The 27,622-nt window shown below is 40.8% G+C and overlaps 1 protein-coding gene across 3 annotated transcripts; it reads left to right on the forward strand.

The window, feature by feature from the left end:
* Positions 1-26,415, forward strand: LOC118828284 (cytochrome P450 2C44-like). Of its 3 annotated transcripts, XM_036734807.1 has the most exons (9): positions 5-277; positions 6,861-7,023; positions 10,571-10,720; positions 11,670-11,830; positions 12,568-12,744; positions 16,445-16,586; positions 22,886-23,073; positions 24,310-24,451; positions 25,839-26,415. In XM_036734807.1, exons 1-9 carry the CDS (start codon positions 101-103, stop codon positions 26,018-26,020), a joined length of 1,482 nt encoding a protein of 493 aa, XP_036590702.1. In that variant the 5' UTR covers positions 5-100; the 3' UTR covers positions 26,021-26,415. The 3 variants fall into 3 exon arrangements, with proteins under 3 accessions (XP_036590704.1, XP_036590702.1, XP_036590703.1); XM_036734809.1 differs by lacking the exon at positions 24,310-24,451 and having other exon boundaries at positions 1-277; positions 25,839-26,023; XM_036734808.1 differs by lacking the exon at positions 6,861-7,023 and having other exon boundaries at positions 70-277.
* The last annotated feature ends 1,207 nt before the right edge of the window (positions 26,416-27,622 follow it).

The raw sequence follows: 27,622 nt of genomic DNA on the forward strand, positions 1-27,622 counted from the left end.
CAGACTTGCCATTGGCTGATCAGTCCCACTCCTTGTTTACTACCACCCGTTGAAACTTTGTGGTTTGTGACCCAGCATTTCATTAAGCCCTCTGGCTGCCATGGAACTGTGGACCTTCACCACTCTTGCCCTTGTGGCTGTTGTCGTTTTCTTGTTTTTCCAGTTAGTATGGAGCAAAGGATATCAAGCAAGGCTCCCTCCTGGCCCAACTCCTCTTCCCATCCTTGGGAACATGCTACAGTTGGATTCCAAGAATATCCTCACAATTTTACACAAGGTAAGGGGGCTTTATCCTATGGTTCAATGGCAGCAGGTGGGCCATCCCCGAGTAACTCCTGTGAGGATTAGTAGTAGTCATGTTAATGGTCTCAATCACAATTATTTCAACTCAATTCCGTTTCAGCAGGGATTCAAGTGCCTCCTACATGCCAGACACTCCTCTGGACACTGGGAATACAAAGATAAAAAGCAGAGAGTTCCTGCCCTCAAAGACTTTACATTCTACTAAAGAAACACAACACAGAAAAGCAACTAGGAGTTCTATACAAAGTAAAGGCAAAATCATTTGGGGTGGAGGGTGAACTCTAGTAATTACGAGGATGAAGAAAGGTTCTTTTCATTGGACCAACCCTTAGAGACAGAAGTGATCTAAGAGGCCATAGATTCCAATGTTCTCCTTTTACAGATATGGAAACTGAGGCCCCCAAAGGTTAAATGAAATGCCCAAGTTTACAAAGATAGCAAGTGACACATTCAACTCCTACAATGTGTCTCCTTAGAAGACTGTTTTAGCTGAACCTCGAAGGAAGGAAAAGGTTGTAAGATTCAGAGGTGATGACAAAGAACCCTCCAGACTCAGGAAGCAGCCTATCCAGAGATGGAATATCATGGATGAGGAACAGCAGGGAGGCTGGGACATCCCTTTGTGGCACATAAGGACAGAGTATAGGAACTAATCTAGTGAGAAGTAGATCAAACATGTAGAGCCGCAGTGGACAGCCAGTCCATTCCTCTCTTTTCACAGGTGAGGAACTTGAGGCCAAGATAAATGAAGTAACAAGATCACTGGGGTAAGGTATAGTTCTTTCTATTGTCAGGATTCTCCAGAGCCAGGATTCCCATAAGTTTCCTGGGAGCGGAGAGATTATTGAACTTCTGTCATATGCAAAGAAACTCAATACAGTGGCTCATGTCACCTCTAAAGAATAAGTTTACGGTCAGAACAGCATGGCAACATGAGGTCCCAAAGGGCAAACACTGTCTTACTTTTGTCTTTGGATCCTCAACCTCTGGCACAGTGTGCCAGGAGGTGTAGGTGCTTTGTGGATCCTTGTTGATGGATTGATAGCAAGGGGAGTGTTTTCCTAATCTTCTCTGGATTTCCAAAAAAAGATCAAAACTAGTAACACCAAAAAATGGTTTCTTAATATTTCCACAGCTTTCCTAAACAGAGCTACTCTTCTGAAATTAATCAGCACCCCACTGTTCCTAATCTTTGACTCAGAAATTTTGCTGCTGGAGATAAACCCCCGAGAGGTCAAAATCTGAAAGAAAGGTCCTACATGTGCCAAAGTATTCATGGTAGCATTTTTTCATGGTAGCAAAAGCTTGAAAACAAAGCCAGTGGCCACCACGTGAGTAGTGGATTAACAAATTGTGAATTTAGTACTTCTTTTTGTCTCATGAGAAAAGACAAACATAAGGAATTGAGGGAAATGTAGGAAGATTTCTAAGAAGTGATACAGACTCTGGTATAGATACAGACTATATCTGATACAGACTGAAGGACCTTAAAAATAATATAAACAACTCTGATAATGGAATAAAATGGCCACTAACGTGAAGCCCAGTGATATGTAATTATAAGAACTAATCTGGGCCTGAGAAAAGATGAGGAAATGTACCTCACTCCTTTCCTTAGATGAGTATGTGGGCACAGGCTCCAAACAAGTACTGTCAGTCATGATCAATGTGTTGGTGCATTTGCTTTGTGTTACAAAGGAGGACCCACTGGGTGGGTGAGAGTGGTATATTTGGAACTGATTGCAATGTCAAAACAAAAGACACCAATAAACATAATTAAATGAATTAATGAGTGGACTGGGCTAAAAAATAAAATGAGTTCCTCCCTAGGCTACACAGGAACAGAGCTTGGATCCCATTGGCTACTTTTGCCAGAGGCACGAGGGAGTCAGGCTCTCAATATAGGATTTTGTTTTCCAAAGTCTAGCAAGTATTCCTAGACATGTCTGAGATATAATAATGAAGAGGAGGAGAAGGAGGAGAAGCTAGCATTTATGTTGTGCTTACTATGTACGAAGTAGTATGCTAAGCACTTTTTATAAATTATTATCTCACTTAAAAGGTGAGTGCTACTATTATCCCCATTTTACGGTTGGAGAAATTGAGGCACAAAGGTTAAGTGGCTTGCCCAAGGTCACAGATTTAGTAAGTGTCTGAGGTCAGATTTGAACTCAGATCTTCCTGACTCCAGGCTCAGTGCTCTATCCACTGCGACACCTAGGTGCTCTAGTGTATCAGTAAGACAAGATTCATGACCTCGAAGATGACCATAGTTCATTGTAGTTCAGAATCGCAAAGTATAAGATATTTTCTAGGTAGAAGGCAAGGGAAGTATATTTATTTAAACACCAGAGGATTAAATCCCCAAGGCAGTAATCCCAAAAATTGTATTCCAAAGCCAGTAAGTCCACCTCAATGTAACAACAAGGAAATTATAACAGTATTACAGCAAAGAACCAAGTCAACATGTAACCTTCCCCCCTGCTGGGGCCTTCCTGTAAACACTCATGAATCCCAACTGCCTGCTTGCCTGCATTCTTTCCCCCCTCAGTTCTCTGGTCTCTGCACCTCTCTGGTCTCCACTCTCCACTCTCTCTGAGTTCTCTACCTCACTACTCTCCAAGCTCCCTGCTGATTCTCACTCTGTCATCTCAGAGTTCTTATTTCTTGTCCTTGGCCTGATTTCTGACCTTAATAGCTACCTTCTGGGCATATACACTCTTCTTAGAGCCTGAGGGCCTCATGTCCCAGTCAGCAAAAGGGTGTAGGCCTGCCTCTAATCAAACCTCCCTCAACTGGCTCCACCTGAGGCCTATTGAATGGCTGGTGGTGGAAAGGAAGATCTTCATTTATTTATTTATTTTTCAATTATTATTTTATTATTGATTTAATGTTTTTTTTTTCAATATTGATTTCCACAAGATTTTGAGTTACAAATTTTCTCCCCATTCCTACCCTCCCCCCCACTCCAAGATGGCATATTTTCTGATTACCCTGTTCTCCAGCAAGCCCTCTCTTCTTTCACCCCACTGCCCCACCCATCCCCTTTCCCCTTACTTTCTGGTAGGGCAAGATAGATTTCTATGCCCCATTCCCTATATATCTTATTTCTCAGGTGCATGCCAAAACATCTTTTTCTTTTGAGCATTTGATTTTGAGACTTTGAGGTCCAAATTCTCTCCCCTCTTCTCTTCCCATCTACCCTACCTAAGAAAGCAAGCAATTCAACATAGCCCACACATGTATCATTATGTAAAGCACTTCCACAATAATCATGTTGTGAAAGACTAACTATATTTCCTTCCATCCTATCCTGTCCCCCTTTGTTCAATTTTCTCCCTTAACCCTGTCCTTTTTCAAAAGTGTTTGCTTTTGATTACTTCCTCCCCCATCTGCCCTCCTTTCTATCATCCCCCCTTTTTTATCCTCTTCCCCCTACTTTCCTGTAGGGTAAGATCCCCAGTTGGGTGTGTATGTTGTTCCCTCCTCAAGTCAAATCCGATGAGAGCAACATTCACTCATTCCCCCTCACCTGCCCCTTCTTCCCTTCCAACAGAACTGCTTTTTCTTTCCACTTTTATGTGAGATAATTTACCCCATTCTATGTCTCCATTTCTCCCTATCTCAATATATTCCTCTCTCACCCCTTAATTTTATTTTGTTTTATTTTTTACATATCATCCCTTCATATTCAACTCACCCTGTGCCCTCTGTCTATATATATATATGTATATATATATATATGTGTATATATATATATATATGTATATTTCCTTCAACTACCCTACTACTGAGAAAGGTCTCATGAATTACACACATCATCTTTCCATGCAGGAATGTAAACAAAACAGTTTAACTTTAGTAAGTCCCTTATGATTTCTCTTTCTTGTTTACCTTCTCATTCTTCTCTTGATTCTTGTGTTTGCAAGTCAAATTTTCTATTCAGCTCTGGTCTTTTCACTGAGAAAGCTTGAAAGTCCTCTATTTTATTGAAAATCCATATTTTGCCTTGGAGCATGGTACTCAGTTTTGGTGAGTAGGTGATTCTTGGTTTTAATCCTAGCTCCTTTGACCTCTGGAATATCATATTCCAAGCCCTTCAATCCCTTAATGTAGAAGCTGCTAGATCTTGTGTTATCCTGCTTGTGTTTCCAAAATACTCAAATTGTTTCTTTCTGGCTGTTTGCGTTATTTTCTCTTTGACCTGGGAACTCTGGAATTTGGTGAAAATATTCCTAGGAGATTTCTTTTTGGGATCCATTTCAGGAGGTGATCGGTGGATTCTTTCAATTTCTATTTTATCCTCTGGTTCTAGAATATCACAGCAGTTTTCCTTGATAATTTTTTGAAAGATGATGTCTAGGCTCTTTTTTTGATCATGGCTTTCAGGTAGTCCAATAATTTTTAAATTCTCTCTCTTGGATCTATTCTCCAGGTCAGTGGTTTTTCAATGAGATATTTCACATTGTCTTCCACTTTTTCATCCCTTTGTTTCTGTTTTATAATATCTTGATTTCTCATCAAGTCACTAGCTTCCACTTGCTCCAATCTAATTTTTAAGGTGGTATTTTCTTCAGTGGTCTTTTGGACCTCCTTTTCCATTTGGCTAATTCTGCCCTTCATGGCATTCTTCTCCTCCCTGGCTTTTTGGAGGTCTTTTGCCATTTGAGTTAGTCTATTTTTTTAAGGTGTTCTTTTCTTCAGTACTTTTTGGGGTCCCCTTTATCAAGTCATTGACTTGTTTTTCACGGTTTTCTTGCATCTCTCTCATTTTTCTTCTCAGTTTTCGTCTATTTCTCTTATTTGATTTTCCAAATCCTTTTTGGGTTCTTCCATGGCCTGGGACCAGTTCATGTTTTTCTTGGAGGCTTTTGATGCAGGCTCTTTGACTTTGTTGACTTCTTCTGCCTGTATGTTTTGATCTTCTCTGTCACCAAAAAAAGATTCTAGATTCTGAGTCTGAGTCTGCATCCTTTTTTGCTGCCTGTTCATGTTCCCAGCCAACTACTTGACCTTTGAGCTTTTTGTCGGACTATGACCACTTGTAGAATAGAGAGTGCTTTGTCCCAAGTTTTAGGGGCTGTGCTGATGTTTTCAGAGCTACTCGTACTCTACTGTCACAGCAATACTCCTCCTCCCCCAAGAACCACCAACCAGGATTGCGGCCCAGATCCAAGCAGGGCAAAGCAGGCTTTGCACTCCCACTCTCATCTGCTGCTTAATTCCTCCCATTGTGTGAGCCAGGGCCTCGGGAAGCTGCTGAAGCTGGAGCTCTGGAGGCATTCCCAGGAACTTTCTGCTATTGCTGACATTATCACAGCACCACCAATACCCCTCCACACCCACCCCCTCCCCCAGGGCTGAGGCTAGACCTCTTTCTAACGCAATCTAGCAGTTTTCCCACTAACCTGCTCCATGGTCTTGGCATTTGTGGGTTGAGAAGTCTGGTAACTGCCACAGCTCAATGATTTATGGCCCTAATGCCTGCACTGGGCCAACTATCAGTCTAGTCTGTCCTGGTGTGGCTCTAGCACCATGGGATAGACCCTTCACAGTGATCATCCAGGATGTCCTGGCCTGGAGACCTGCTTCCCTCTGCTATTTTGTGGGTTCCGCACTTCTAGAATTTGTTCAGGGCCATTTTTTACAGCTTATTGGAGGGATTTGGGGGAGAGCTTAAGCAAGTCCCTGCTTTCCAGCCCCCATCTTGGCATCACATCTAGGGCTGAAGATACATTATATGTTTTTTACATGCATGTGAGAGGAGAATTGATTCTATTGGACTTCTCCCTTCTCAGGCCAAGAAGCTTGACTTTACTATAGTTCATACTTATTCAAGATGTATAGTCCCAGTCAAGTCCAACACTGTGGTAGCCACTGTGAAGACTCTTACAAAACATGTGCTTCTTCCTCAGGGGCTCCCCTAATCTCTTACTTCTGATCAGGGCACCCAATTGATGGTGAAGCAAATCTCAAGTTGGACTTTATGGCAGCAAGAAAGGCATCCCCATGGCTAAATCTCAGGAATACCACCTCCCCATAGGTTGGAATTCTTGTAACCCTAATCTTCTGACCCAATTAGATTCTTAGGACAGCCTCTTGGCCTCCTTAATGGGAAACCACCCCACCTATATAAAATAAAGAAATTCTTTTCTTATCATACACCATCTCCAAAATTAGAAAATGCTACCCTGTTTCACTGTGGAACAGATCTCTCTACCAGCGTGTATAGGGAAGTAGACACAAGGAAAGGAGAAGAACATGGTAAGCTGGGAAAAGTGGGAAAAAAGTGAGCAATGTTGCAGCCTGGCTCTCCCTAAGTCAGCCAAATGATGACAATGGGTACTAAGTATGCATGCTATCCTAGGATACTCTGATAATACTGTACAGGCTCATTTCTGCCCATCAGTTGGCTGCCACTCCATATCTAGAAAGGAATGTGTTCCTAAAACAGGTGGAAGTGATGACTTTTAATAAAAAGCTTTGTGAATATCTATCCATGCTAAGTCTTCAGGGACTTAATTGTGACTGAAAACTGCCTTTGGTTCTCCTTTCAGCTGTCTGAAAAGTATGGCCCTGTGTACACTATATACATGGGGCCAAAGAGAGTCATTATGTTGCATGGATATGAAGCAGTAAAAGAAGCTCTGGTCGACCAGGGAGACAAGTTCCTACACAGAGAACCACTGCAAATATTTAATGCTATCTTTAAAGGAAATGGTAGGTTTCAGTCCTTAAAGGTTACTTAAGGTTAGCTGCTTTCTTCTTCTACTTCTTCTTGTTCTTCTTGTTGTTTTTATTGTTCTTCTTCTTTCTCTTCTTCTTTTTCTTCTGTTTCTTCTTCTTTTTCTTCTTCTTCTCTTCCTCCCATTCCCTCTTTTATTCCATCACTATCACTGCTCTCACTCTATCCCACACCCCTCTCCAACCAATAAAATCCCTTTCTTGAAAGAAACAGGGAGTAAAAAAAACCCAAATCTATCTAGTATTGATCACTTCTGAGGGTGTATATCTCATCCATTACCTACAGTCCTTCACTTCCCTGCCAAGGGGTAGAATAAATACTTGTAGAACTCTGATTGCTCATTTCATTGATCAGATTTCTTGTCTTCAAAATTGTTGTCCTTTACAGTGTTGTAGTCAATATATGAGTTGTTCTGATTCTGTTCACTTTGTTCTGCATCAGTTAATACAAATCCTCCTAGGTTTCTCTGATTCCATCTTTCCTATCAGTTTTATGGCACAATAATATTCTGTTATATTTTCTTGCTAATTATTTAGTCATTCTCCAATTGATGGACAGCAACTTTATTTCCAATTATTTGCTCTAATTAAAATAGTTCCATATTCAAAAAATATTTATGTCCATTTTCTCTGACTTTGGTCATGTACATTCACATCCAAAGCTCAGTAGGAGTACCTCCGAGTCAAAAGTTATCCACAATTTAGTAACTTTAAGAGTATTATCCCAAACTCCTTTCCAGAAGGAATGAACTACTTCATAAGACAACAACAGTGCATAAGCAAGCTCTAAAAAGATTCTACAACAGTTTTCAATTTCCTTCTTTTTCTATTTTTTGCCAAGCTAATGAATATAAGTAGAATGTTGGAAATGTTTTAATTTACGTTTTTCTTGTAAATGGTGATTTGGAACATTTTTTCCCATAAGCTCGTTAATAACTGTCATTTTTTCTACTGAGAATGCCTCTTCATATCCTTCAGCCATTTGCCAAATGGGGATAATTCAGCTAGTTTACAAATCGTAGATGTAGCAATAGGGTCAGCAAAAGTAACGAAAAGAACAAGTAATTAAAAGAAGAGAAATGAATGTATAATGGGCTTCTAGGTGGCACAGTAGATAGAGGGCCAGGCCCAGAGTTGGGAGAACTCATCTTGCAGAGTTCAAATCTGGCCTCAGACACTAATTAGTTGTAATGAGCCAGGGCAAGTCTCTTAATTCTGTTTGCCTCAGTTTCCTCTTCTATAAAATGAACTGAAGAAGGAAATGGCAAACCATTCCAGTATCTCTGCCAAGAAAACCCCAAACAGGGTGACAAAGCCTCAGACATGACTGAAACAACTGAACAACAATTGAGAAAATTGAGAAAATTTCAGTGATTTAAAAATATAACAATAATAATAGCATTTACAGTGTGTAAAGATGATTAGCAAAATGCTTTTAAAATGTTATCTCAGTTAATCTTCCCAACAACCCTGTGAAGTGGATGCTATTATTACCCTTATTTTACAGAGAAGGGAATTGAGCCAGATAGAGGTTAAGTGACTTGCCCAGGGTCACAGGGCAAATAAATGTCAGAGGCAGAATATTAACTCAAACCTTCCTGTCTCCAAGTACAGCGTCTCATGCACTGGACCACCTAGCTGAGGGCGATCAGTGCTTTTGGTAAAATAACAAAATAGAAGCCATATCCACCAAAAAAGATATCAGGAAAAAAGAATATAGTGAAATACTATTTATAATAATGACAGAACGTGCCACACTTTTAGGGATTAACCCACCAAGACACCTACAGGAGTTATAGAAATACAATTATGAAACAATTTTAGCAGAAATGAAGGAATAATTGCACAATTGGACAGAGATGCACAGTATATGATCTACCTAGCTAATATAAAGATGATAGCAATATTGTTCACTTGTTTTCAGTTGTGTCTGCCTCTTCATGACCTCATTTGGGGTTTTCTTTGGAAAGATACTGGAGTAGTTTGCCATTTCCTTCTCTAGCTCATTTTACAGATGAGGGAAACTGAGGATAACAAGGCTAAGTGACTTCCCAAGATCACACAGTTCATAAGCATTTGAGGCTTCTTTTGAACTCAGTTCTTCATGACTCCAGACCTGGCATTGTCTCCCCTGGGCCACCTAGCTGCCCCTTTTATTTGTAGATCTGATACAATAGTGATCAAAATCCCATGGACAGGTGTATAGAATTGGATAAAGCAAGATGTTTCATGTGTAGGAACAAATTGGTAAGAATGTCGAGAGGAATCATGGGGAATTAGGGAGTATAGGCAACTGTGAACAGTCAGATGTGATACAGGCCATTAATTCTCAACATTCTTTGTTCCATGATTAAAAAAAGAAAAAGAACAATGTAGTAGAATAGGATACGTGGAAGCAGCCTAAAAGTTCTGTGCTCCACCCAGTAGAGAGGGAAATGCCTGTCTGGCTCCATCTAGCCTCCATCTACATCCACTGTATAGAGAGAGGGATTATAGATGTCTCAATTTCAAGAACACTTATTGTGGCCTCTGGGAGAAGAATTTTATCGTTAGTTTTTTTTTAATTGGGTGGGATAGTATACTCAAGGTCAGGCCATCTGTGGAGAGAATCCCCTTTGCCCCTTCCCTCTTCACTTTGAGATGCCACCCTTCAAAAGTTCCTGATAGCCCATATCTCTCCCCATTTCCATCTCCAACACCTCCAGTCTTGGATCTTTGTCCTCTCAGGTTGTTGGGAAGGGCTGGCCTGTAGCACAGGGGCCAAAGGTGAAAGCTGATCCAATGGGGGAAGGGTAGATATAAACTGCCCCACTCCCGAGTTTACCAGCCAGCGTGGAAGATTGCAGGCATTAGCCTATCGTCACAAATCTAGTAAGAAGCAGAAACATGATTGGAACCTAATTCTCTTCTTGCTCTAGGTTTATCTAGCTTTCCATTCCATGACCCAGACAGACACGGTTCCAAGCAAGCATCTTATTAACAGAAGAATTCTGATGGTGCTCTGGTTTCAGGGTAACCATGAGATCACCTGGTTGAAGGCTTTGTCCCTACATGCCTTGTCTTGGCATTGCCATCAACATCATAATAAATGACAACAGGGAAAAACAACTGATATTTACACAGTGCTTCAAAGAGCTCTACATACATGGTTCCCTTTGAGCCCCTCCACAGCTCTGAGGAGTAGGTATATGGGTGTTATTATCCTTCTTTTGTGAATAAGGAAACTTAGGGTTCGAGAAGTTGAATGACTTGCCCAAGATCATCCATCTAGCAAGTTTCTGAGGCAGGATTTGAATTCAGGTCTACCTGACTCAATTCCAGCATTTTACCTACTATACTACCTTGCTGCCTAATGAGACAATTGCCCACTTATCACAAATTCTCTTCCACCTGTCCCATCCCCCACTCTCTCCCATCCACAAAAACTCTCCAAACACCTGGATTTTGCCCTCCCTAGAGCTTCTCATCCTCCATGTCACACCATGGAATTATTTCCTGTCTGCTCTGCTGATTCTTTCCCCAGGTATTCTTTCAATCAATGGTGAAAAGTGGAAGCAGATCCGACGTTTCTCACTCATGACCCTGAAGGACTTTGGGATGGGGAAGAGAACTATTGAGGAGAGAGTCCAGGAGGAAGCCCAGTGTCTGGTGGAGAAGCTCCAAAACACAAATGGTTAGTTTACACTGTTCATCTCCTGGTACTACGGTATGTGCCCACTCCACCAGCCCCAACCTCCTCTGTGGTGGGAGGGTCTCATTGTCTGCCTCACTCCACTGGCTGGCATTGTTCATCCATGCAATTATTCAATTGAACAAGTATTTTATAATGTAGTAGTGCAAGGCAATGCGTGATAGATGTTGATGGTACAACACCCCGACACAAGATAAGCTTACCTTCCAAGAGCTTACAGTATACTGGGATGATAGAACATATACAGAACTAAGTAAATAGTACATATAAATAAATACACATGTTTTGTAAAAACATTTGTTTTTTTTATATCTGTTTGTAATAAGGTAATACAAAGTAATTTCAGGATGAGAGTCAGACATTAAGAGCTGGTACAATTACAAAAGCTTTTGTGTAAAAGCTGCCACCAAAGTTGAACCTGGAACGGAGGTAGAGATTACAAGAGACTCGAAAAGGAGAAGGAAATTCCAGACCTGGAGTCCAGCCTATACAAAGACACACTGAGGTTGGAGATATAAGTGACAGAATGTTGTATATTAGGAATAGCAATTATTATCTAATACTCAGATCAGAATTAGGACTAAAGGAAACAGTCCAGGGAAAAATGTTAGGCTGGGGGTGGGGAACCTGTGGCCTTCTAGGTCCTCAGCTGTGGCCTTTTGACTGAGTCCAAGTTTTACAGAACAAATCCTTTTCTTAAGGAGATTTGTTTTGTGAAGTTTGGATTCAGTCAAAGGGCTGTACTTGAGGACCTAGAGGGCCAGATGTGGCCTCGAGGCCACAGGTTCCCCACCCCTGTTTTAGGCCAACCTTAAGAAATCTGCGACAAGTATTCAAACTGAGGTGGAGAGAAGTTGGGTCCCTGCCCTCTTAGTGCAGGGAGCCATGACATTAAGGCTATTTTTCCTTTGGTGGCTTCCCCACCCTTTAGCTCAGGCCTTCGACCCCACCTTCATCCTCAGCTGTGCTCCCTGCAATGTGATCTGCTCTATCCTCTTTAACCATCGCTTCGACTACGATGATGAGAAATTCCTGCACCTGATGGGAATGTTAAATGAAAATTTTAGGCTCCTAAACACCCCATGGATTCAGGTAAGGTCAAGGTTGCCTTGTGGTGATGTAAGTGGCCACTGAGTTCCTATTTGAATTGTGGGCTAGGGGAGACATCAGCTCTCTGAGAAGTGCAGTCACAGCCAGATCTCCAACAGGCCATACCATTATGGAGAAGAAAAGAGAGGGCCTAAGAGTGGAGACTGTATGAGGTTACTTTACCCCATGGAAGAATGTCCTCTGTTTCCTCCAAATTTATATGAGGAACTAACCAGGGTGCCATGTAAAGGGAACTGAACTTGGGATCAGTTACACAACCTCAGTTTCCAATGACCCCTAGGGTCCCTTCCAGCTCCATTTCTATCATCCCATGAATACAGCACCATCCTAAATGGAGGCAATCCCAAACCCCCAAAGGGAAGGTGGATCAATGTGTGTAAATGAAGAGAGAGCCACAAGATCCCTGCTTCTCAAAGTTCTAAGAGACCAGATAATCCATCCACCACCTCTCTCTGGGTAGTGTTGATTTGCCTCCTTCTCTTGGCATGGGGTATCCTGTAGGACACCTTCAGAATGCTTAGGAGGGCCAATTTCTTAGATGGTGGCTGAGGATGCATATTCAGATGCTTGGCTCCAGACAGCTATCAGGTAGATCCTCCACCTTTAGCCTGAAATAAAGATATTCCTGCCAGGATGGGAAACAACTAATGGTAAACATTGTTTTCTCCTTATTAAATCATTTTTTGGGGGGAATTGGGTGGGGTTTTCTGCCCTTTTAGCTCTACAATTTATACCCTTCACTCATAAAGCATCTTCCTGGAAGTCATAGGACCGTCCACAAAAATGTTCTCCAAGTGAGGGGTTTCCTAATGGATCAGGTGAAGAAACATGAAGAAACTCTGGATCCAAAGAACCCTCGGGACTATATTGACTGTTTCCTCATCAAAATGCAACAGGTACAGTAGAAGTAAGAGCCCTACCTTTTGGCTAGAGTTGGCACTGGCAATCCTGGTGCTTGGGAAAGCTTTTGTGTAGAATAAGTTTGAGTTGTAAAACCATGATTTTTATTGAGGCCCTTCTGGGAAGGGGAGAGACCCTTGGAAATCACCATCAGGGCAAGAGACAGAGTCCTAGGAGCCCCAAGAGGGCCTGCTAGAGAGGTTGGGATGGGCCAAGGAGAAGGCATTGTTGGACCAGGTCATTCCGTAACACAAGACAACTAGGTAGTTGATAGTGTGCTAGAGTTGGATTTAGGAAGACCTGACTTCAAATTCTGCCTCGTATATATTTATATATGCATATACATATATGTATGTATGTGTGTATGTGTATGTATGTATTATGTATGTGTGCATTGCATATCTGGGCCACGTCATTGCACAAGGCAACAAGGAGGCATAGTAGATTTATATATGCACATACACATATATATGTATGTATTATGTATTGTATATCTATCTATATGTATATGTGTGTATGTGTATGTATATATGTATGCATATATATGTGTGTATATATACATATATGTGTGTATATATGTATATGTGTGTGTATATATATGTGTGTGTGTGGGTGTGTGTGTATATATATATATGTATATATATGTATATATACATATATGCTTGCTAGGTGAACTTGGGCAAGTCAACTACCATCTCTGAGCCTCACTTTCTTCAATTATAATATGGAGATAATGCCTAATTAATGGAGTTATTATGAAAATCAAATGAGATAATATAGGTAAAGTATTTTCCCAACCTTAGAGGAACTATATAAACACATAAATATTAGGTATCATTATCAGAGAAAACTGTAACTCCAGTTACTCTATGCCAGGGATGGAAAGAGATGTAGGTAAATGAATTCTGCAGACAATCCTAAAACTTAATCTTCCCTAGTAATTTTGACCTTTTCTTCCCACTAATCATCTGCAGAATCATCTTGGCATAGTTGTAAATATACACTTGCACTCACATTTTTTCATTAATTACATTAGGTTATACTCTTTATATATACATGTGCAAATCCTAATTTTGCCACTATGTGTTCTTGCAAAGCCCCTTCACAAGGTAGATCATTGTAACTTGGATTCACTCCCCCACCCCTACCCCAAAACAATGCTATAGCTGAGAATATTTTCCCTGCCAAACATTCCGGATCACATAAAGCAAAGATCTGGCCAGAAGAAGAAAAGATCCAATGAGTATGCTTCTCTAAGGGTTATGCGTAAGCTCCTTTAAATTGGATTGTAATGTATTATATATATTGATTATACAAGGGACCTCAGTTTATACCCAAAGAAGAAAAAAAAATCATGTCACCGTAAGAAATGAGATTTAAAGCTCTAATGCATTAGTTACAATTAATAATGACCACATTTCATTAACAATAATTTGTCTGTCATCTTAGATGTCAAAAACATTTTTGACAAAAGCTTCCAGTCCTTGGATCGACTTTCCTCCCGATATATGTATGCGTGTATGTATATATGTATAGATGGAGATAGAAAGAGATAGATAGATGGTTGTATGGATAGCTAGAGATGGATGGAGAGCTAGAGATAGATGGATGGATAGAGATGGATATAGATAGATGAATGGATGGAGAGAAAAATATAGAGAGATACACACACGTATATAAAATGTGTGTATGTAAGTCTCTATGTATATAATGTTAAATGTATACATACAGAAGAAAATATCCAAGAAGTAAGGGTGGTTCAAGAGGCGGATATCTGCAGAGAGGTCAAATGCAATGATGACTGAGAAAGGGCCTTTGGATTTAACAATTGAAATGTTTTTCCTCTCCTCAGAGAGAATAGATCCACCTGTCATGTCATAAAGCATAGTAGATCAAAATCAATAACTGTCCTGGTCCCAGTGGAACCTACCTGGACATGAGGTCATGAGAACATCTCAACTTCTAGAGAGAAGAGTCAGGCTTCCACTACTCAGCCTACCTTCAGATTGGAGCAAAACTAAGGCAACAGACAAAGTCAGGGCTCTGCTCTCTTGTGGCCCCCTGGGAGGAAAGGAGGCAAAGGCAAACCTGTCCTCAAGCTGGGAGAGGACATGTTAAGCCCTGTCCCTGAAAGGGAAAGAAAGGGCAGAGGCAGTTCCTAGAGGCCACAACCAGAGAGAACAGACAGTAAGCTAAATCCAAAGCCAGACTTCAGAAATCCTGTCTGATACTTGCTGTTAAGTTAGGTAACACAACTTGCAATCAAATTGACTCCTCAGGTCCCTTCCCCAAAGGTCAAACAGTGCCTCTTATTATTGGAAATTGAGCCAGGAAAAAAGGGAATTTGCAAATGAGAGGGAGTCTCATACTCTTAAATGCATGCACCATTGCTTCTCCTAATCTGTGTAGCTCCTACTAAGTCAAGAGTATCCTCCCCTGTTTTAGAAGGGGAAACTGTCCTCTCAATTTGTGTGATCAAACTGGGAATCATTCATCCATTTGCTGGTGTGGTAGATTAGGAACAGAAGGGGGTAAGGGTAGAACACAATCTTCCACACCTTTACTCAAAAGCCTGAGGATGACAGCTGTTCACTCCCACATTGTTAAAGATAGCAAGGGGCTTAAATCACCTCATCATACTTCTCTACTTAGTGGTAATGGCTCACCACTATGAAATCCCATTCCTACTGTCTTTTCAATTATCTGTAGGGTTTGCAGGTTAGGTCTTCTGCAGATTAAATGAAGAGAAATGACTGTCAACAGAATGACATAGAGAGGCAAGAGCTGTAGTCACTAATAAAGGATAGTTAGAAAGAAAGATATAGAGAGGGATGCACATATACATATGTATATATGGCATGCATAATCTGAGAGTACATGGAGTGAGAAGTCTAGTTAATCTCATCAGATCATCTCTGTAGGGCAGGGGGTCTCTATAACCTTAGAATGTCTAGATGTGACCATAGATCTAGTTAATCTTAGTTAATCTAGTTAATCTGAATGTCTAGGTGGGACAAAAGTCTAAGACAATGGAGGCCTCTCTTTGAGATAGAATCAGAATAGAATATCTTGTTGTCTAGTCCCTTTTCCATCCTATCCAATTCTTCTTGACCCCACTGAGGTTTTTCTTGGCAAAGATACTGCAGTGGTTTGCCATTCCTTCCTCCACCTCATTTTACAGATGAGAAACCAAGGAAAACAGTGTTAAGTGACTTGCCCAGGGTCACATAGCTAGTCAATATCTGAGGTCAGATTGGAACTCAGCAAGAGGAGTCGTCCTGAATTCAGGCCTGGCAGTCTATCCACTGTGCCACTAGCTTCCCAAGGTAGGACCAAAGTCTAAAACAATGGAGGCCTCCCTTTGAGATAGGATCAGAATAGAATATAGACTGAGAATATATCTTTATTTTCACAACCTGCAGCTTCCATTTCTTTGTCCTTGAAGGTTCCTTTTAAATATTGGAAGGGCAGAGAAGATGGTTCCCTTTAGCTCACAGCATAGAGGTTCAATCCATTTCCTCCACACGGCCATCAAGTCTTCTGTGGTTGGACTCACTATATTTATATATCAAATCATCTAAACATGTTCATAAGGTCTCATCGAGTCATATTACATATAAAGTGGCTCCCAAATGGGAGATCTTTGGGACTTCTCATGTCTGCTTCTTTGATGCGTTTAATAATGTTGTTCTTCAGGAGAAAATGAATCCACAATCAGAATTCAGCTATGAAGAATTGCTGTCCACTGCATCTAATTTATTTGCTGCTGGTACAGAAACAACAGCCAGCACTCTGAGATTTGGGCTTTTACTGCTCATGAAACACCCAGATGTACAAGGTAAGAGAAACAATTCAGTGTGACCCACACAATTGAAAAGACATCAAGTTGGAAGGGGACGTGTTAAGCCCTGGCCTTGGTCCTGACTGCTTATTGTGAGCAGCAGTACTCCATCTGGTACAATGCCTTAAACATAGCAGCTACTTAACACATGCTTCTAACCAATAAATAAAATGAGGCCATTTCTCTGAGCATAATATCACTTATTAATAGGGTCATGTGATCTATTAATAAAGGGCAGATCAATGTCATGCCTCCATTTGTGCCAAAGACCCTGAGTGAGAGCAGTGGGGTCTTTCATAACTAATTGTGTCTTCCATCATTGGGACCTCCCCTGGTAATCCCTCTTGGTGGACATTTTAATGTGAGGAAGCTGGCTAAGAGTTCTCTTTGTTGTTGTTTGACTGTGTGTTGTTGGTTTTTTTTCAGTTCTGTCTGACTTTTCTTGAACCCATTTGGGTTTTTTTTGGCAGAGGTACTGGATTAGTTTGCCATTTACTTCTCCAGCTCATTTTGCAGATGAGGGAAACTGAGGAAAACAGGGCTAAGTGACTTTCCCAGGGTCACACAGCGACTAAGTGTCTGAAGCCAGATGTGAACTCAACAAGAGGGGTCTTCCAGACTCCAGTGCCAGCACTCTTATCCACTGCACCACCTAACTACTCCTAAGAGTTTTCAGCTCCCCCCAGTCTTTTTTTTTATTTTTTATTAATTTAAATTTATTTATTTAACATATTTAGTTTTCAGCATTGATTTTCACAAGAGTTTGAATTACAAATTTTCTCCCCATTTCTACCCTCCCCCCCACTCCAAGATGGCATATATTCTGGTTGCCCTGTTCCCCAGTCAGCCCTCCCCTCCAGCACCCCCCTCCCCTCTCATCCCCTTTTCCCTTCCTTTCTTGTAGGGCAAGATAAATTTCTATGCCCCATTGCCTCTGTATCTTATTTTTTAGTTACATGCAAAAACTTTTTTTTTTGTTTTTGAACATCTGATTTTAAACCTTTGAGTTCCAAATTCTCTCCCCTCTTCCCTTCCCACCCACCCTCCCTAAGAAGTCAAGCAATTCAACCTAGGCCACATGTGTATCATTATGTATAACCCCTCCACAATACTCATGTTGTGAAAGACTAAGTATATTTTGCTCCTTCCCAACCCATCCCGCTTTATTGAATTTTCTCCCTTGACCCTGTCCCCTTTCCAAAGTGTTTGTTTTTGATTACCTCCGCCCCCATCTGCCCTCCCCTCCATCGTCCCCCCCCCTTTTATTTTATTTTTTTTATCTTTCTCCCTCTTCTTTCCTGTGGGGTAAGATACCCAACTGAGTATGTATCGTATTCCCTCCTCAGGCCAAATCTGATGAGCGCAAGGTTCACTCATTCCCCCCTCACCTGCCCTCTCCCCTCCTCCCACAGAACTGCTTCCTCTTGCCACCTTTATGTGAGATAATCCACCCCATTCTATCTCTCCCTATCTCCCTCTCTCAGTATGTTCCTCTCTCATCCCTTAATTTCATTTTATTTCTTTTAGATATCTTCCCTTCATCTTCAACTCACCCTGTGTCACACATATATATATATACACATAGATATATACATACATACATACACATTCACTTATATATATATATACATAAACATATATATATATGCATATTCCCTTCAACTACCCTAATACTGAGGTCTCATGAATCATACACATCATCTTTCCATGTAGGAATGTAAACAAAACAGTTCAACTTTAGTAAGTCCCTTGCAATTTCTGTTTCTTGATTACCTTTTCATGCTTCTCTTGATTCTTATGTTTGAAAGTCAAATTTTCTATTCAGTTCTGGTCTTTTCACTGAGAAAGCTTGAAAGTCCTCTATTTTATTGAAAATCCATATTTTGCCTTGGAGCATGATACTCAGTTTTGCTGGGTAGGTGATTCTAGGTTTTAATCCTAGCTCCATTGACCTCCGGAATATCGCATTCCAAGCCCTTCGATCTCTTAATGTAGAAGCTGCCAGATCCTGGGTTATTCTGATTGTGTTTCCACAATACTCAAATTGTTTCTTTCTGGCTGCTTGTAGTATTTTCTCCTTGATCTGGGAGCTCTGGAATTTGGCGACAATATTCCTAGGAGATTTCTTTTGGGGATCTATTTGAGGAGGCGATCGATGGATTCTTTCAATTTCTATTTTGCCCCGTGGCTCTAGAATATCAGGGCAGTTCTCCTTCGTAATTTCTTGAAAGATGATATCTAGGCTCTTTTTTTGATCATGGCTTTCAGGTAGTCCAATAATTTTAAAATTCTCTCTCCTGGATCTATTTTCCAGGCCAGTGGTTTTTCCAAGGAGATATTTCACATTGTCTTCCATTTTTTCATTCCTTTGGTTCTGCTTTATAATATCCTGATTTCTCATAAAGTCACTAGCTTCCACTTGCTCCAATCTAATTTTTAAAGTAGTATTTTCTTCAGTGGTCTTTTGGACCTCCTTTTCCATTTGGGTAATTCTGCCTTTCAAGGCATTCTTCTCCTCATTGGCTTTTTGGAGCTCTTTTGCCATTTGAGTTAATCTATTTTTTAAGATGTTGTTTTCTTCAGTGTATTTTTCAGTATTTTTCTGGGTCTCCTTTAGCAAGTCATTGACTTGTTTTTTGTGGTTTTCTCACATCCTTCTCATTTCTCTTGCCAATTTTTCCTCTACTTCTCTAACTTGCTTTTCCAAATCCTTTTTGAGCTCTTCCATGGCCTGGGACCAGTTCATGTTTTTCTTGGAGGCTTTTGTTGTAGGATCTATGACTTTGTTGTCTTCTTTAGGCTGTATGTTTTGGTCTTCTTTGTCACCAAAGAAAGAATCCAAAGTCTAAGACTGAATCTGGGTGTGCTTTCGCTGCCTGGCCATATTCCCAACCAACTAACTTGACCCTTGAGTTTTTCAGTGGGGTATGACTGCTTGTAGACTAACGAGTTCTATGTTCCACGTTTGGGGGGGAGGTGCCAGCTCTGTCAGACCCGCACTGCTCCTTCCCCAAGAACCCCCAACCCGAACTGGGCTTAGATCTTCGGCAGGCTGTGCACCCCTGCTCTGATCCGCCACTTAATTCCTCCCACCAGGTGGGCCTGGAGCAGGAAGTAACAACAGCTGTAGCTGCCCCACCTCTACTGCCCCCGGGGCTGGAAACTGAACCGCGAACTCCTTCCCTCCCGTAGCTTTTCCCACTAACCTTCTCCGCAGTCTTTGGTGTTTGTGGGTTGAGAAGTCTCGTAACTGCCGCAGCTCACATATTCAGGGCGCTAGGGCCCCTTCTGGTCTGGATGGTCCACGCCGCTCAGGCTGGGCTCTGCTCCACTCCGTTCCCAGCTCCCAGCTCCCAGCTCCGTGCGGGATAGACCTCACCCAGAGACCATCCAGGCTGTCCTAGGCTGGAGCCCTGCTTCCCTCTGCTGTTCTGTGGGTTCTGCCGTTCTAGAATTGGTTCAGAGCCATTTTTTATAGGTTTTTGGAGGGGCTCGGCAGGGAGCTCAAGCTGGTCCCTGCTTTCCAGCCGCCATCTTCTCCCCCCAGTCTTTAGGAGGGGGCAAGGCAGTGTGCTGATGCTCAGATGGAACCGATCATGCCCCTCTCTAGCTCCTAAGAGATTCAAGTTGCTAGTAATCTTAACTAGAAAAACATAAGCTATGTCAGTCAGGTTTTCACTGACTTGGTTTCCCCCTTGTAGACCAGGTTGCCTCCAACTTTAATGAAGGGAGCAAGGAGAAAGCTCATACTCCCTGGGGGTGGGTCTAACTGAAACTGAGTCCTGGTTATAGAATAAACAGTAGAGAGGGTCCCATTTGGGTGGGGCCCAGACGCCTTGGGGACTAGGACTGATCACATCACTCAGTCATGCCCTTCAGAGACTGCCCAGCCTTTTCAGGAGTGGTGTCTTGACAAAAATAGGAAGAAAATAGATGGATCATAAATTAGTAATTTGTTATTAATAATCTTGTAGAATATTGATGTCTCTCATTTTTGAACTGAATACAACTCATGGTTAAGGATTTTGGCCCCATCATTGTTAGTGTTGATCATGGCGATGATGAGGATGATGATTTCAGCTGGCCTGTCAGAGGTAAAAGTAACCGAGTCCCAACGTCAGTTAGGAACAGCTTAGAGGCACTGGATCTCAAATCAACGTTCCCTTTTTCAAAATTATTTTAATATTTTTATTTAAAGTTTTGAGTTCAAAATTCTCTCTTGCTCCTTCTCTCACCACCCCAAACTTGACATGGTAAGCAATCCGATACAGGTTATCCATGTGAAATGTAAAACATTTCCATATTAGTCATTTTGTACAGGAAGACTCAAACAAAAGAAAAAAATGAAAGAAAAAAGTGAAAAACAGTGTGCTTCTGTCTGTATTCAATCAATATTGGTTCTTTCTCTGTAAACACATTCTTTTGGTTCTGCTCACTTCACTGTGCATCAGTTCATATCAGTCTTTCCAGGTTTTTCTGAAGTCATCCTGCTTGTCATTTCTTATAGCACAATAATATTTCATTACAATGATATACCACAGCTTGTCAAACAAAATTTTCCCAAACACATGATAACAAGACATGATCAAGACTAAGAAGCTTGAGATTCCAGTTGTGATCTTTGCTCTGGCAGTAAAGAGCGGCATTATCTTGGCAATAAAGCCTTAACTTTTCTTGGCCTCACTAGTCTCATCTATTAAAAAAAGCAAATTGCTGAGGACTTTCCAAGGTTTAATTTGCTGTGAAATAATAGTATGAAGATAGAAGAACTGAGTTTTTATCAGTCAAGAAAACTTAAGGAACATTTGTTCTTAAATGAGGATTCCTAAATTTGGGGGGGGCGGGTGGTCATGGACCTCTTGGAAGACTAGTGAATCCTGAAGACTCTTCCTTCCGATAATATTTTCAAAAGCGTAAAATCAAATATAGAGGATTACAAAGGAAACAAATTTATGTTAAAATAAAATTGTCAAAATGTTTTTTAAAAAATATTTTAAAACAAGTTCATTTATGCCAAGTTAAGAAATGCTGCTCTAGAAGAACAGATCATTCACAGAAGTATTTAGAAGAACGGGTAATAATTCCATCTCATTGTAATGAGTGTTGCTCATGTCCTGTATGTTGATACTTTGCAAACAATTTCACAGAAATCAGGAGAAAAGATCCAGTCCCCGACAAATACATACATATATACACACATATACATACATACATATATATAATACATGTATACACACGTGTATATAGATAGATATAGACACATGTATCTTTTGAGATGGCATTTGTAAAAACACAAACCAATAAAGACAGAAGAACCTATACTTTGGGGTTTCATAAAGTATCACTCAGTGATCAATAAAGAGGCTAGTGTGTGTGGGGTACAGCATAGTTCTAGGCTTGGGGGAGATGCTAAGTTTGAGTAAGGCATAGTGCATCTCCCTAAGGAGATTAAATTCTACCACCCTTTGACTTAACACCAGGTAGGTTGCTCAGTGGATAGTGTCAGCCTGGAGTCAGGAACTCCTAAGTTTAAATCTGGCCTTGGGTAGTTTCTAGCTATATGACCTTGGGCAAGTCATTTAGACTCTGTTTGCTTCGGTTTCCTCACCTGTCAAATGGGGATAATAACAGCACCTACCCTGCAGGGTTGTTGTGAGGCTCAAATGAGATAATAATTGTAAAGCACTTAGCACAGTGCGGGCCACTTAGTAGGCGCTATATAAACATTACTTCTTGTCCTTGTTGTTATTCTTTATGAACACCAGTTCAGCGCCTGTTCTGCCCATTCCACAAAATGCTTCCTAACGTCTCTTGTATCTCACCCCTTCTCTCCTCTAACCTTGCTACTACCTCAAAATAGGTCCCCATCACCTCATTCTAGGCCATTGTAAGAAGCTGCCACTGGTGTCCCTGCCTCAAATCTCTCCTCACTCCAGCTACCAAACTAGTCTTCCTAAAGCACGGGTCATGACACCCCAATTCAGTACAGAGGAGTGGCTCTCTTTTTACCTCCATGGTCAAAGAGAAACTCCTCTTTGTGGCTTTTAAAGCCTAAGACTTAAGACTTCTGAGATGTGCTGTATCTGTTTGCACATAGTTGTTTGCCCTTTATCTTCTTCATTAGACTGAGCTCCATCAGAGCACAAATATCTTCCTTTCTTTGTACTCTCACCACTTAAAACAATGCCTAGCATGCAGTAGGCACTTAATAAATACTGTTGACTGACTAACCAATAAACATGCTCATTAGACTTTGCAACCATCTGAGCTATTCATTGTCATTCATCTCAATATAGCCAAAGTTCATGAAGAAATTGACCGAGTGCTGGGCTCAAGCAGGAGGCCCTCCATGCAGGACAGAGTCAAGATGCCCTATGTGGACGCTGTTGTGCATGAGATACAGAGATATATTAGTCTTCTCCCCTTCAGTCTTCCCCGATCAGCACCCCAGGACATCAACTTCAGAGACTATGTGATTCCCAAGGTCAGATGTATTTATTTTCATTCTGATTTTCACAAGGTATAAAAACACTCTGTTGGCAATGGACACAGAATGTCAGCTCTATTTGCTTACTTTGTCATATAGAGATGCTTAGAGAAGCAGTTGTATCATAGAAAACAGAAAGCTGGCCTCTAGAGGCAAGGAAAGCTGTTTTCAGGGTCTGCTTCTGACACATATTTGCCTTGTTAACACATACTGGGCAACCACTTTACCTCTAGGGCCCCACGCCTCTAAGACTCCAAATTGTAGAGTAGGTATCTATGTTGAGAGAGAGCTTTTCCTTAACAAACCCAGCTCTGATTCCCTGTATTGGTGAAATGACAGGTCCACTTTCCTGCCAAATGGGGAGGCCTTTCATTGTGTTCGCTGATGGAAGAAAAGCAATATATTACATTGGCTCTAGCCCAAGTCTAAGAATTAGCAGATCTGGGACCTACTTCTGGCTTTGTCACCCAGTAGCACTGTAACTGAGGATGTCACATCATCCCTCTGAGCCTTGACTTCATCTACAGAAAAAATGGGTTGTATAGATGGTCTCTAGCTTCCCACATAGCTTTTATAAGCTGGATATGTGTAAGTAGAGCTAAAGCCAATCTTTTTAGTGAGAATGGTCTAGGAGCTGAGATCTGTGGTTTTCCTATAGTAAGAGGAGAAAAGGGGACTAGGAAACCTGCCACTAGCTCCTATGGATAGGGAGTGATGAGGTGTGCTATAGAGTGAGCTGGGCATGGTCATAACTTTATCACAAAAGAACTGACAGGAAATTGTATTGTATAATGATTATTTCATGCCTGGAGAATATGAAACACTAAGTAAAATTTAATTAACTTAAAATCTTAATTGAAGGTTAATATATTGTATATTAAAAATACAACTCTTTGAATAGACCAGTGTCCTAATATTGAAAGCAGACTCTTAAAAAACATGAAGGGTATGTAAGAAACTTGTCTCCATTTTCCATGAATCTCACACATCAGTGTTGTATTTAAACTATCAGCTACTACATGTTCTAGCAAAATCACCTTTTGAAATATCACCAGATAGGATGATGGAAAATGAAAGGCCTTTACTTAAGCCCTTTGCTCTCAAAAAGTAGTTGAGAGTTACTCACATTTCATCTACATTAAATGCATATACTTTGAACTATTCACGTTAGATATTTTATAATACATGTATGTGCAATATCCCAGCTACAACCTTCCATTTTTTTGATTCCAGGGAACAATTGTATTCCCCTTCTTCCACTCTATCTTGCATGATAGAAAAGCATTTCCCAACCCACACCAGTTTGACCCAGAGAACTTCTTGGACAAGTCTGGCAACTTTCAGAAGAATGACTACTTTACGCCTTTCTCTATGGGTAAAAATAATGCACGCTTTTGTCCATTTTTCAGTTTCATTGACTGCACCATAATAGAAGTATTGGTAATCACACTCCAAAGGGGACTGATGTACTTCTTGGAACCATAGAAATATTCAGATAGATGGAATACAACATGGGTTAGTGGAGAGCAGGCTCAGGAGATGATGGTTGGAATCTCAACTCTAATACTTCTAATGATGTAACTATGGCTAAATCATTTAATCTCTCAGCCTCAGTTTCCTCATACTAATACCTACTAATACCTACATCTTATACTTGTTATGGGAAAAGTGCTTGGAAACAGAGCACTACGTAAAGTGAATTATTATTGTTATTATTAGTAGTAGTAGTTCATTCCATTCATTAAGAAAATTGAAAGCTATTATTTGGTGTTAGGCAGTTAATATCAGTCTAAAGGTAGTGTCAGGAGCTTAACGCTTCCTGATTGATTAAGAATGCTGAATTTGGAGTCAAGAGAAACTGAGATTTTAATTTTATTTCATACATAAATTATGTAGCCATGTGCAAGTCATTTAACCTGTCTGAGCCTTGGTTTCCTAATCTGAGAAATGGGGATAATGATCCCTTTGGTACCTACTGTGAGGATGACACTGTCAACTCTTCTGGAGCTTTACTTCCCCTATGAATGTCAGGTTTTAGTTTTTAAATGACCCAGTCATCCTCAGCACCCATACTCACAGAAGAGAGGCAATGTGAAGCATAGTGAACTGAAGGCTGACCTTTGGAGTCAGAAAGCTCTAGGATAAAGTTCTGCCTCCGAAATATAGTCACTCTGTGTCTGTGGAGAAAGTCACTTTGGTTTTCAGGTCCTAGGAAATTCTTTAAGACTCTCAGTTATCAAGGATTTGCCTACCTGTATCTTTGAAGGGAATCATGAAGTCACAGGTCCAGTCCAACAGCCCCTACCCCCACCCCAGCTACATGATCTATATCACTAGATCACAAAGGGATTTGCCCAGCTGACTCCTTTCTAGCTCCTTTTCCCTCACATGCTTCTTTCTAGCTATTGCTTATTCCAAGAACAAAATTCACCACATTTTCAATTATCTGGAAAATTTCACATGTGAATGTCACTTCTCTGCTTATGACACTTGAAACCCATCTCAGGAGCATGTCAGCCACCTGGATTAGCATCTGTTTCCTTCCCTGCTTATCTGACAATGGAACCACCAGATATGTTTGGCCTCTCTAGTATAAGATGGCTCATTGCCATCTCCACTGACCATCAGAGAGAACCTAATTTAAGATATTTTCCCACAACTCTCCTATCATCTTCACTTTGATCAATAGTATGTTTAAGTCTCTCTTGATGTACAATTTAATTAAATGGCTATTATGAAGCAGACTGTTTGGTTTCTTTTAGGAAAACGCCTCTGTCTTGGAGAAGGCCTGGCTCGGATGGAGCTCTTTCTATACCTGGTCACCATTCTACAGAGCTTCACCTTGAAACCCTTGGTTGATCCAAAGGAACTTGACATCACCCCAGTCATGACTGGAATTCTTAGTGTCCCCCCAGTTTATAAATTATCTTTTCTTCCTAGATAAATGATGTCCTGTAGCCACAGCTTAATTGCTTTGTTCCCACAAATTGACAGCACAGTCAATCTCTATTTTAAATGACAGTCTTGGTGTTTGTTGTTGGGAAGACAATTTTACCTTCTTCAAGTTAAGCACAGTGTTTGGACAGCTCCTGTAAGGGAGACATACAAGACCAAGGGACAATGGAGTCACTAAAGCCTAATACTTGGCCACTCTGCTTTGGCAGCAGCAAAGAACCACAGCAAAGGGAAATCGTATGCTCAATTTAAGAGGTCATTCCCAATCTTAAGAAGTTCTGGAAAGTTTGCAAATTGTCCTTCATGACCTGGCAATTGTTTCTAAATTTTGTTATGGTGCTATTTACAGAGAAATAAAGGACTCACAACTTAGAATTGTTTTTACCCCAAAAGCCTCATATTTCCACAATATATGAAATATGTATGTGTGTAAATGTAAGTGTGTAAATAGGTATGCATATTTATATATGTGTATAACATCATGTAACTTCACTGAAGCCTTGGTTCTGGACACAAAGTACATGCACTTTGTACTACACATGCCCAACAATTGCTGCCCAAATTTGGGGTCACAAGTGGAAAAGGTTTAAGAACCCTTGCATGACAATGTCAACACAAAAGGCACAAATAAATATAATTAAATGAATTAATTAGTGGATTGGTGTAAAAAATAAAATGAGAAGTCAGTCAGCTACTCCCCAGACTAGACAAGAACAGAGCTTGAACCCCCTTGGCTGCTTTTGCCAGAGGCAGCAAGGAGTCAGGCTCTCAATATAGGATTATATCTTTCAAAGTCTAGCTATTAAGGGCATGGAGGTGACTGTCAAGGATCAGAGAGGGCAAATTCTTACCACTCACTCTTGCATCTCCAAATGTTAGCATACATGAGAAGGTTGGAGACATAGGAAGGTACCCACACTTTCTATTTGTTTTTACTTAATAGACTCAGGCTCATAAAGCATTAGATTTGGAAAGGATCTTATGGATAAGGGTGCTCATGCTCATTGGATGACATAAGAGGAAACTGAGGCCCAGAAATGTTAGTTGACTTAATGAAATCTAGTCCAGCCTGCCATTTACAGCTCCTCAAACAAAACCACAGCTTTGATTCATTGTTCAGAACCAAAAATAATTTTTAAAACTTTTAGTTTTAGCTCTGCCAAGATGAATGCTCCCTTCAAAATGTCTCTAATACCCATGCCTTCTTTCCATTCTTTTTCCTGAACTTTATTAGGCTCTTATCACCTGTCTATTCCAATCATCTCTTGGTTAGTTTCCTGGTGGCCAAGATAGAGAGCCTGTCTAATCTATTTCGAAAACTTCCTGGAATGGCCTTTCCTTTCCTTCTAATGTATCTACATCCTACCTCTTCAAGACCCTCCCTCCAATCCTACTTCCATCTTAAAGACCTATCTTTGACCATGCCTGGTGAACATGACTTCTCCTTGTGCAAGACCATCATTTTTGTTATCTTGACAGAGGCAGTATAATGGAGCCCCAGCTGAATTGTGAGTCTATATTGTCCTACCTTCAAAACCTGGAATAGATTTCTCTACCAGTATGTAAAGAGAAGTAGAGAGAGGGATGGGAA

Source organism: Trichosurus vulpecula, chromosome 8 (assembly GCF_011100635.1).
Source record: "Trichosurus vulpecula isolate mTriVul1 chromosome 8, mTriVul1.pri, whole genome shotgun sequence".
NCBI lineage: Eukaryota > Metazoa > Chordata > Mammalia > Diprotodontia > Phalangeridae > Trichosurus > Trichosurus vulpecula.

What these genes read in the sequence shown, in the direction of transcription:
- LOC118828284 (XM_036734807.1), top strand. Translation starts at nt 101, where the DNA reads ATGGAACTGTGGACCTTCACCACTCTTGCCCTTGTGGCTGTTGTCGTT. An exon ending in GAAACACCCAGATGTACAAG is followed by an intron (nt 16,587 to 22,885) that starts GTAAGAGAAACA and finishes ATCTCAATATAG; the next exon opens with CCAAAGTTCATGAAGAAATT. An exon ending in CTTTACGCCTTTCTCTATGG is followed by an intron (nt 24,452 to 25,838) that starts GTAAAAATAATG and finishes GGTTTCTTTTAG; the next exon opens with GAAAACGCCTCTGTCTTGGA.